This window comes from Rhincodon typus, chromosome 13, assembly GCF_021869965.1.
Source record: "Rhincodon typus isolate 14 chromosome 13, sRhiTyp1.1, whole genome shotgun sequence".
NCBI classification, from domain to species: domain Eukaryota; kingdom Metazoa; phylum Chordata; class Chondrichthyes; order Orectolobiformes; family Rhincodontidae; genus Rhincodon; species Rhincodon typus.
The window spans coordinates 41,987,443-41,999,801 of NC_063344.1; the positions used below are offsets into that span (position 1 = coordinate 41,987,443).

At 38.3% G+C, this 12,359-nt stretch overlaps 2 protein-coding genes across 3 annotated transcripts in view; one reads left to right on the forward strand and one right to left on the reverse strand.

Moving 5' to 3' along the window:
• veph1 (ventricular zone expressed PH domain-containing 1) overlaps positions 1–12,359 on the reverse strand; it is a 209,046-nt gene that overhangs the window by 144,765 nt on the left and 51,922 nt on the right. For both annotated transcript variants that reach the window (XM_048604370.1, XM_048604371.1), the window contains one exon: positions 6,920–7,083. In XM_048604370.1, the coding sequence (XP_048460327.1) occupies positions 6,920–7,083 (164 nt within the window). The remainder of the gene's footprint in view (positions 1–6,919; positions 7,084–12,359) is intronic.
• Positions 8,742–12,359, forward strand: part of LOC109937207 (pentraxin-related protein PTX3) — a 10,224-nt gene continuing 6,606 nt past the window's right edge. The window contains exons 1-2 of the mRNA XM_020535809.2: positions 8,742–8,968; positions 9,933–10,463. Of these exons, the coding sequence (XP_020391398.1) occupies positions 8,851–8,968; positions 9,933–10,463 (649 nt within the window). The 5' untranslated portion in view covers positions 8,742–8,850. The remainder of the gene's footprint in view (positions 8,969–9,932; positions 10,464–12,359) is intronic.

Sequence of the window (12,359 nt, forward strand, 5' to 3'; positions counted from 1 at the left end):
GCAGCAGTGCCATGTACTACCCGGGGTGGGGACTCCTAGTTAGCGGTAAGGGTGATGGCGGCAGCACAGCCAGGAGCTCCAGGTTGCGGGGCAAGTGTGGGTCCAGCACAGGGCCCAGCATCAGAGGCGGTCTCAGCAAGATGGGTGCAGCGGCAAAGAGGTGATGCCTTAAGGGTGGCAACTCTGCCGTCGGTGGGTGTGGTGGAGGCGGTGGAAAGGTGGTGGTGCAAGTTTCACTGGTGAGCCGGCTTGGGGCTCAGGACTCATGGTAGAGGCAGCAAAACGTGGATACACTCTCTTTCAGTTATATCTATCTTTTTATTCATTTTATTCTTAAACTATTCAAAATGGCACCAGATTGTGGCAACATTTGAAGCTTTTCACTGGGTTTTACTGTATTATTCACTGTAGAATACAAGTGACAATAAATCACTCATTAATTCTAAGCCTGATGCAGGGGTGAGTGCCAGTGCCCTTTCACATCAAATACGATGGCTGAAGAAACAGAAATTACAGTCTACTGAGGTGAAATCATGTGATCCAAGTGCAACAGCTCTCAAGATTAAAACTATACAACACAAAGGAGCATAATGGAGTCAAAACTGTGCATGTAATTCATATAACACTTCTCTTTCTCAGTTAAGCCTGCACTTGTGTCTTGACCTGAACATAATTGAGGTAGCAGCATTTCCAGGATAACAACTGGTTGGTACAAACACATGTTGACCAACCATTCAAAGAGTATTGATAGAAAATTTCATTGGACTTCCTACACTCATAGTGGAACCAAAAATATTTTAATAATCTATTGAAACCACCTATATTGGTACAAAAGGACTGTTTCATACTGTTAATGGAAAGGAACTCTGCAAATTTACAGGAGTCATGGAAATGGTTTCCATTCGTATCATCATCAAAAATGACAAAAGATGGAAAAAAAATCTGTAGTTTTCCGAAAGTTTCAAACACTGACAACAAGAATGAGAGTTACAAACACTTGAGCTCATTGAGGAAGTATCAAGTAAAGTTATTCAGACAGCAAAACAGTCTGATGAACAAATTAATACAGCAGATTTGACTGTGATGCCAAGCGATGAGCCAACACAAGCTCAAGAACAATATTTCAATTCTTTGTCTTTCAGAAAGGAATGGTCAGTCCCAGGTGACAGGGATAATGCAATGCAAGCCAAAGTCCTCTCATACCATGATTTAAGGATGTGGGAATAACTACTTCACCAGGAAAATATCCATAGAGAGTGAATGATGATGTCCAACCTTCTTACCAAGTTCAAATAAAGAATTTATATATTTCAACTCAAAAGTAACAAATTGCCTTTTTGGTATTACAGAACTTGAGTATTCTGATAAAGGTTTTCATTTTGCACTCGATCGGGACATTCTCAATAATACCAATATAAAAGGGAACCGCATGTTATACTCTATGAGAAGATAATGCTGATTAATTGGAAAGTGGACCCTGGATGGTGATAGGGCTGCCAAGAAGAATGAACTATTACATAATGATTGCCAGTTGACTGTCAGGTTTTGTTGAAATTTAAATCAGGCAGGTTGACACTGACTGATCAAGGCACTACCCTGAGGACTAATAGCTGTCATCTATTTTGTTAAGTTCATACAGGCACATGCTTTAATGTGCTCTTTCTTTACATTAGCCCTGTGTATTAATATATGGTGTCTTCAGTATATGTCAATGTATACTGTGAGCCCAAACAGCAATCTTAAATGGGCTGTTAGTGGCATTCTTGGCACACTCAAGGTTATTTAGTAGATGTTGTCTAATTGCAGAATCACATGTATAATGTTGATTACTGTATTTTGAGTTTTGCAAGCACAGGCTCGTTGGGTACAGTTAATACCTTGCCTGCTGCAAACAGCCAAAGGGATATGCTTCACCATTCTTTGGGATGTGTGGCCTACATGTTAGCATCACACTAGCACTGAAATCCATATATAACACTACTCATTTGTGTGACAGGTAGCACATCCTTTTAGCTTGAAATAGCATATTGTTAGCACTTGTGTTGCTACTGGATAATAGAAATATGAAACAGCTAGCTATGGCTAGAATCCTGAGCACACAAAAAAAGTGTGGGAGAATTTTTTTTATGAGGAAATGATTCTGAGTGGGGTGAATGTTGGAAGCTGCATTTATAATTTTTGCTAGGCAAAAGAAGACTCTGATGGCTCAGACATGGTTCCTGATAGTCTTTTTTTTTGAAATCCAGAGATGATTTTACACATCACTGAATGGATTTCCTCACCACCAAATTGTCCATGTTACTTTTTTAAAAACTTCCTGCCAGTCTCAGTAATTATGACTAACTAACTAATATAATGTGTACCTGTTGCTATGATACAATAAACTACATCCTGTTGTTTATACAGGTGCCTCTTGTTAAAATTGTTAGTGGTTCATCCTCTACTAGTGCTAGCTGAACAGCCTTTGGCCAAATCTATCACAGCACTCTACTGCAAACATTAGCTGGTAGTGTTTTGTTTTGCAATACATTCAGCAAAGATGATTTTGTAGCACTCCTTGATGACCTCTAAACTTCCTGAACTAAGATCATGCAATTTTTCTTACCACAAATCATCAAAACAGAAGGCAAACAGTTAAATCTGAATGCATATAGAACTAAATTGTACAGTCTCAATTTTCAATTACTCCATCCAAACACCAAAACTCAAACAAAATCCCTTTAAGATCTCTTCTGACATTTGCTTAACATTTAAACATATGCAATAGCAGAGAACAACTAAATCACATTAGACCCCCTTCTCCTGTGTTCCCTATTTTCCTCTATATAAGTTCGCTCCTCACAATTTTCATTTTACTCCCCAATAATCACTAGGAAGTTATTTTATCCTTTACTTTCACTCTAATTATCAGCTGTGCAAAATGCTGATCACAGCTTTGAAAATTCTTTTAAAAATAATGAAAATTATTAACATTCTTAGATAGTCATCAGTCTATATATTTCCTTTTCATTGCAGACTGGATATTACTTCTACACATTTTTCTGAAACAGTAGAAACATATCCAACCTTAAATATCTAATTTCACCACAAGATACCTTTCTAAATTGCATCATTGCAATCATTTCCTCATAAACAATTTCTTGCCCCAACGTTTATTTTGGAACTAGCGCCAGTTCGTAGGGAAAACTAACCCGACCACAGCCTAAATTGATTGATTAACTCTATGAACAGTTGCTATATCTGATGTAGATTTGCCAATTGGCACAGTGATGTAAAGTCTACATTTTAGAAATGCCCAGTTCCATAAAGTCTGCATTAGAACTGATCAACCACTTGTAAATCTACTTTAATATTTTAATGCCAGACATGTCACAGCGCTCAATATATAGTCACACCACAGATCCCACCCTTCTAATAAGGTCTATATAAAAATGTCAATCATGATTCTTCCTTCTTTCTTTATTAAACTGCTCCTAAAATTCTATTAGTAGCTGAGCATTTTGAAAAAAATATTACTCGATATGTATTATCCTCATCCAGGAGGATAATTGCACTGTTGTTTTCACCGGTATTTCAATCACATGAACTGAAACTGAGGCTCTCTGTAGAGACTGCTAACTGAAATCAAACCTGACAAGTCGTTTTTATTCTTTCCTTCCTTTTTCAATAAATTCCTACCTGAATAATGGGCTAATTTTTCTCTCTATTTTCTGGAAGCCTTCCCTAGCAATGAATACGCCGATATATAACAGTAATCAAGGCTTACATGATAATTTTGATCTTCTATCAGAAGACCCATGACAGCAATCCAGAACTAAACTTTGCAATGTATTCACTGAAAACTGCATGTCACCGCAAGGCCAGCATTTAGTTTTTACCTATCTTCCCTCGAACTAACTGGACATAAACAGGCCTGATTAGTTTGCATGATAACTGATGATAGCTTCATGGGCACCATTACTGAAACTAGCTTTCAATTCCAGATTTTATTCATGGAATTTAAATTCCACCAGCTGCCATGGTATTTGAAACCACATTTCCCGGGCATTAAACTAGACTTCTGGATTACTCGTTCAATGTTATCATCATGGCCAACAGCGAGAGCGCAGTGGGATGGGATATAAAGACATAAATGGGGTCAGACCTATGAACGGGTTTGATGGAGAGGGAAACCCTGCAGACAATGACCATCAGTATTGATCTGGCAGGATAGGGGCTGTGAACTGTAATCCAAGATCCAATTCTTAGGAAATCAGCAACTTCAACAAGGTGTGGCACTCACCTAAGAACCTAGAGTTGGGCGAATTTCAGAACAGGACATGCAGAAGCAAATGTTTAAACTAAGCCCCTTTCGAATGAGCACGGGGATCAGGAATGTTCAGTGACATCACCAATCATTCAATACCCATCACAAGAAAATGTGAGTCCTTCTGACTACTATACTCTTAAGCTCATCCCTATTTCACTTCTAGGCTGGGCTTTAGAAGGTGCTGTGATCTCCCTGCTACGTACTTACCCAGCACCACTGCCAACGGCCTGCCCAACACATCCACAACTCAAATATTGTGTTGACACCCCACCCATGATAAAACTAGCTAGCTGCTCTACAGATATTTTATCCTCCAGTTGTCCCAAATTAGCTCAGGACAAAACCTCCCACCCATCTGGGGAGGAAGGTTCAGAGATTTAGTAGCCAATCTGGCTACAGGCAGCCCCAAAAGAAGCAGCATTTGTGGAATGTAAGTGCAAGGGGATAAGCATCTTAAACAGGAGAGAATCTAACATTGCCGCTTGATATTCAATGGCATTAACATTACTTAATCTTCCACTATTAATATCCTGGAGTTACCATTGATCAGAAAGTGAACTAGAATAGCTACATACATACTATAGCTACAAGAGCAGATCAGAGGCAAGGAATCCTGTAGCAAGTAACTCACTTCCTGGCTCCCCAAAGCCTGTCCACCATTGACCAGGCACAAGTCAGGAGTGTGTTAGAATACTCCCCACTTGCCTGAGTGGGTGCACCTCCAACAACACTCAAGAAGCTTGACACCATCCAGGCCAAAACACCTCAGTAAAGTATCACCACACCCACAAACATTCACTTCCTCCACCACCAATATGCAGTAGCTGCAGTGTGTACAATTTGCAAGATGTATTGCAGAAATTCCCCAAAGTTCCTTAGACAGTACCTTTCAAGCCTACATCCACTAATATCTAGAAGGACCATCTCCTGCAAGTTTCTTTCCAAGCCAGTCACCTTCCTGAATTGGAAATATATCACTGTACCTTTAGTGTCACTGGGGTCAAAATCTCAGAAATCTCTTGCTAACATTGTTTTGGGTATACTTCCACCAAATGGCCTGCAGCAGTTCAAGAAGGCAGCTCATCATGACCATCTGAAGGACAGTTAGGGATAGGCAATAAATACTGGCCCAGCCAGCAAAGTCCACATCCCATAAGTGAATAAAAAATAGGAGGTTAGGAAGTATGAGCTGAAGGCAATTCAAGCATATAAACAGGGCCTGGCTGGCCACAGCAGTGAGGGGAGAGTGAAGGTAGGGTTTGCGGAACTGGAGGGGGTAAGGTTAAGGGGTAGGATATGATCTTGGGGGTGCCTTCAATGTGAGACCCTCAAAAGGAGAATCCCCCTCTTAACCAATAACATTCAATCCAATTAAAGTTGCCAGTCCACCCACTTGGTCTGGGCTTTTCCTTATCATTTGTAAAACATGGTTTTGAGGAGTTGAATTAGGCACATAAAGTGGCCATTGTGAGCATTTAAGTACCGCAACAGGTGGGCAAATGGCTGGACACCTCCATGGCCAGACAGGAAGGCAGCAGGCAGATAATACACCACATTTTACAAGCCCCTTCAAACACATCAGCAGCGGAGTGTAAAATCCAGTTAGACAAAACACTAGAAGTGAAAGCTTCATTGAGACTAAATTTCAAATAACGAACTTGCTTTGAGTTTACACAGTTCTTTCGGTTTTTATTAAGTTTCTAGTTGTTCGTCTTGCATCATATAGTATTTTGGGAGGGTTTTTTTTATTCGTTCACAGAATGTTGATGTTTGCTAGCTAGGCCAGGAATTACTGCCCATCCCTAGTTTTGCTTTTCAGAAGATGCTGGTGAGCTACCTTTTTGAACCACTGAAGTCCCTGTCGTATTGCACAGTGTCATCAAGAGTGATTGACGAAAAATAGAAAAACATGGCAGCCATGTTGGCTACAACAATGTCCTGAAAACAGCAATGAGATAAATCATTAAAAGATGTGTGCATGCCTACTACAATTCAATTAGTAGTACTCTCACCTCTGAACCAGGTTTGTTGGTTCAAGTCCCACTCCAGGGTGAAAATCAAGGCTGACACTCCAATGAAGTAAGGAGGAAATGTTTCACTGTCAGAGATTCGGTCTTTTGGATAAGTGGTAAATGAATGCCCACCTTCCCTCTCAGGTGGATGATAAAAATTCTATGGCATAATCCCTGGTGTCCTGTCATGTTTATCCTAAAATCGACTTCACAAAAAAACTGATGTTCTGGGCATCATCACACTGCTTTGAGACACTTTGGGGAATCTTGGTTAAACAGTGTGGAGCTGGAGGTACACAGCAGACCAGGCAGCATCAGAGGAGCAGGAAAGCTGACGTTTTGGGTCAGGTCCCTTCTTCAGAAATGTGGGAGGGGAAGGGGGTCCTCTGATGCTGCCTGGCCTGCTGTGTACCTCCAGCTCCATACTGTGCTATCTCTGATTCCAGCATCAACAGTTCTTCCTATCTCTGGGCAATCTTGGTTGCCTTGCTTCCAACATTTGAAAGCGTTTCATTGTTTGGATCATTCAGTGGTCCTGAAAAGTACTATTCAAATGCAAATCTTTAAGAATGAATTGATCAGTTTAGAAGTGTTTTACCTGAGGACATTGCTTAGTAATTATTTGTAGAAGGCGGAGAAGGTGCTGCTGCTCAGATGGCTCCAGTTGTGGCATCAATTGGACGAGCTCTGTGATGTAGCTGTTAATTGGCTCAGGCTGTTTCTCATACACCGAAGGTAAAACACGGAGCAACAGAGAATTCCCTGTGAGCACAACATGAAAATAAAAGATTCAACAGTTTGTAAATCATCTGGAAATGATTCCTTAGTGTGCTTAAAGGAATTTGTGTTAAATAACAAAAAAAGTGATACTACTGACAGCAGGTAAGGTATTACAGCCATATTTAAGGAATCAAGGAACAGTTAATTTAGTTCTTTCTTTACAGAAAATAAATGTTTGAAAATCCTGAACGTAGCAAGAATAATTTACAGCACAACAGGTGATCTCCAAGTTATTACAAGCAACGTACCATTCATAAATTTAAACCATAACATAAGGAAGTAATTATTGAACTAAACAGTGGGGCTTGCTTTGTAGCCATTTAACCCTTTCATAATAGAGATTTAAAACAATTTTGCTTGCTACAAAGTTTCTAAAATGAATTTGCTGTTTGACAGAATTTTAGATGGTAACATCACCCAGCCATTTCGCTCTTTGCCTGCAGAAATTCTGATCCATGTGTTTGTTATCCCTAGAGTTAACTATTTCTCACGTACTTGGTCAGCCTCCTACATTCTACCCTTCTTGAACCTCAGCTCATCCAAACATCCGCTGCCCAAGTATTAAGTCCCATTTGCTTATCACGCATGTGCTCACTGACCTATGTTAGCACCTAGCTAAATAATACCTTGATTTTCAAATTTTCATTGTTACTTTCAAGCCATTACATGGCTTTGACCCTTATTTGTATACTCTCCGGTCTGACAACTCTCAGATATCTGCACTCTTCTCATTCTAGCCTCATGAGCAATGCTGATTTTAATTACTCCACTATTCAGAGCTGCTTCTTCAGCTGTTTGGCCCTAAGGTTTGTTGTTCCCTCCCTAAACCACATTATCTTGGTCTCTTTTCCCTATTTAGGAGCTCCTTAAAAGCTCACATTAGCCGAGCTTTTTAAATGTTTGCCTTAATAGCTAATAATTTTATTCGATGTAGAGTCAACCTTTGTTTTATAACATTCCTGTGAAACTACTTCAGATGTCTTATTATGTTAGAGGTGCTATGTCAGTCCAAGTTATTCCTGTTGCTGTTGGGTTAAGGTAGTCAACTTGAATTCAAATACATTGTAATTTCAACTAATGTCCAGAATGCAAGTCTACCAGCATACACGTCTAACCTCATTCAATCTTTTCAAGTGTACTTTCAACCTTCAGTCCTCTCCTCCTAAGTTTCTTACCTCCAACTGAGTTAGCAGATAAAATATATCTTTAAAAAAAATGCTAAACACATTTGTGCTTTTCTTTAATTAAACTTTTCAAAGCTGCCTTAGAAATTGTACCTAACTACTTTCACATGGAAAAACTGTTTTACAAAGAACTAATGAAATGCAGAAATAAATGCCCTTGCATTTTTGCACAGTCCTTTGGGACTTGCCCTGCTCTGCCTTCATACACATTCGTCACTTATTGCTACCATTTTATATTACAAAAATGCATTCCCTAGTGGTAGGTCATTACATCTGGCTTGCAATCTATACTTACCCCAGTGCTGGGCCCATTCTTATATTCACCTATCCACATGTGCTCTTAAACCACAAGTTTAAAGGTTGTGTAATTCAACCTCTTTGTTGCGAAAGCAGAAAGCAGAAAACTCATTGTCATTGGCATAAAGTGCATGCAGCAACGTTCTTGCATCACTCCTCACTATTTATTAAGAGCTTTTGGAGACTTGTGTTAGAGCTTGTACTGAAGGAGCTAAATCAATAGAACAGTGCCCTCATACTTCTAAACACTGAAAAGAACTCGAGAGAAATGGCTGCACTGAAAATAATACTTTGGATTCTACTCAGCTTGTCCTATACTTTGGCAGAGGATTATGAAGACATACAATATATTCATGGAATGGAAAATAAAATCTCTGTTTTACCGGGTAAGATATTTTTATAAGTTATTTGCAGATTTGATAAAGTGATATTTTTCAATATTGATTACATTCTGTTTCATATTGCTTTCTACAGTTTTGCAGCATTATCTTATCTGGTGAAATAGGAAGTTTGAAACTAGATTACATTTAGCTTTTAGAGTAACATTTCACAAATTAAAATACTTGATGGTTGAATGATTTCCTTGTCTAAAAATGTAGGAACATGTTACTAACTATTAGAAAAATACCACATGTGACAGCATGCAGATTTACTTCCATTTACTCCTACATGTTAGGCCACTGTTGCTAATGTTAGAATGAATTCTTACAAAAAATACATACTAAATTCATTGAAAGAATATTAATATACTTATGTTATTCTAGCATGTAGCATGTGATTTTCAACAAGCATGAACATAATTTTAAATTAAACTACTATCCAAGTGAATTCAACAATAAAGTATCAGTTTAATTTGATTGTACAAAATTCAATATACTATCGAGGGACTGTTGTTTCAAAGATGCCATATTCCAGATGAGAGTTAAATTAAGTCATTGACTGCCTTTCCTTTGTGGATGTAAATACCAATATCTGGTCATTATCACATTGCATATCTGAGTTGTATGCATACTGACTGCAGCAGTATGTACAATATAGCAATAGCCACACTTTAAAAGTATATAGCTGACTGTGAAAAATTTAGGATGTCTTGAGTTTGCAATAGGTGCTATACAAATTCGGATTGTTTCTTCCTTTCTCAAATTGATTAAAATACAACCAATTTAATTTTACTTGATATTTATTAGCATTGAAGTAAAGCTGCAAACTGATTCTTCTGTCAATTAATGAATTTAGCATCATTTCAACAAAAAAAATGCAATATCTAATTCAGCATGTACGTAGTGATATGAGACCTTCTGTGATTAATTACCAAGTGCTTATTTAATCTAAACTTATCCCCCCACCCAGATGGTTCCTGTAAATGCCAGAAAGAGCTCACTAAATGGGATAAGCTATTTGTAATGCTGGAGGATTCCCAAATGAAACAGAACATCCTACAACAATCCATTGGAGAAGTGTGTAAGATAGAATTGCAAAGTGTATATTCAGAAATGCACCAATTCATAGCCAACTTTGCAGGGACTTATACAGATGCCATTGATAATGCAATTTTGCGTATCACAACAGAAATGGACAAGAAATTGGCATACACATTGAAAGAAGTCGGAGAAATCAATATAGAGATTGAGTCAGAGAAGAAAAATATACTTCATCAACTTCTTTTGGTGAGTCAAGATCTGTCCAACAGACTCAAAAGGCTGGAGATGACTTGGCAAAGGGCAGTGGACATAAAGGATCAATGGTTGTCACTTGACATTAAGAGAAGAGTTCCTGTAACCCAGGACACTGCGCTGAATTCTTTGGCAACTGAACAGCAACAATCTAAAGCTGAACTGACAGGATGTCCAAATTGGTCAACTAAACACATCTTACCATCAGGTATTCTTGCTCACTATTCCTTAATTATGTTTGATGTTTTCTTTCCCTTTTATTCCCAACTTTATTCAGTCATTAGCGTATTTATTAGCTATGAAACTGAAGCACGATCCTGCCTGTCTTTTAGTATCTATGGTTTTATATGGGAAAAAAAAAACATCTATTCAGCAACACGTGCTTCATAAATGTTACTGCATAATTAAAAATATATGTCCACCTAGTTTGCTGGTTAAGCATTGAAAATAAGAGAAATTATAGAATCCAATTTATCTTGTTGGAAAGATTAAAACACTCACACATTGTGCAGCTGTAATCCTTTCTACTTTACCACCCCACACCCCCCCAACTTTTAATAAATGCCAGCACTGTGTATTTGCCTCAGATGAAGGGACTTAATATATGGTTACCAAATCTGCTGATGACACAAAGGTAGGTAAGAGAATAAGTTGTGAAGAGGACATAAGGAGGCAGCAAGTAGATATAGAGAAGTTAAGTGAGTGGATAAAATTTAACAGATGGAATATAATGTTGGAGAATGAGAAATAGAAGACTAGAAAGGCAGGATACTACTTAAGTGGTGAGAAGTTGAAGAAGTCTGCAGCATAGGATATATGCATCCTAGCACATGATTTACAAAAATATTAGTTTGCAGGTGCAGCCAGTTGTTAGGAAGCTAATGGAATATTTTTACTAATTGCAAGAGGCATGAAATATAAAGTCAGCATACTTTGTTTTGGTTGTACAGTGCTTTGATGCAACTGCAGCCACAGTATTGTGTATAGTTTTGCTCCCTTTACTTTTAAAGAAAGGAAATGATTGCATCAGAAGCAGTTCACCGGTTAAGTCAACTGATTCCTGTATTGAAGGGTTTATTTATGAGGAAAGGTGCTCAGATGGGTCCCATATCTATTATGGTTTTGAAAAATGCAAGGTGATTTTATTGAAAAATATGATATACTGGGAAACTTGACAGGAAGGAGACTGAGAGGAGGTTCCCCTTATGGCAGTGATGAGAGCTAGAGGGTTTAGGTTTAAAATAAAGGAATTCCCATTTAGGTTGAGATGAGAAGTATTTACTTTCTTTCAGATGGTCAATGGTCTATGAAATTCTCTCCACTGGAGGTAGGGCCATTGAATATTTTTAAAGCTGAATTAAAGAGAATTTTAATTGACCAAGAGAGTCAAAGCGTTTAAAAGATAGATTGAAAAGCAGAATTGAGTCTGCAAACAAATCAGTGATGATCTTGTCAAATGGTTCAGCAAAGGGCTGAAAGCCTTACTCCTGCCCCTAATTTGTATGCTGGTATGTCTCACTGGTTGTACCTACATGCTAACATTTTGCAATTCATAGACAAAGACACCCACGTTCCTTTATACTGCAGCATTTAAATTAATAATCTGCTTTTCAATTCTTCCATCCAAAGTTCAATTTCCCATTTTGCACTTCATTTGCCAATATTTTGTCCACTCACTTCACCTCTCTGTGTCACTTTCCTGTCTCTTTGTATCGCCCTCACAACTTTCTTTCCTATCTATTTTTGTTTCATCAGCAAATGTGGCTTCAGTACAGTCTGTCCTTTTGTTCATTAATATAGATTGCAGATAGTTCAGACAGGCACATTAATTATTGGAGTGCTGCCAGAATTAGTTGGCCAACTTGAAAATGATCTACTCAGCCAGACTCAATTTCTTGATAGCTAGCCAATCCTCTATGTTAATATATCATTCCCAACACAATGAGCTCTTATCTCATGCAGTAACCTTTATGTGATACCTTATCAAATGTCCTTTGGACAGTTAAATGCACTGGGTCCCCTTTATCTACACTGCTTGTTATATCCTCAAAGAACTCCAATAAATTTGGTCAAACATGATTTCCTTTTCACAAAACCATACTGA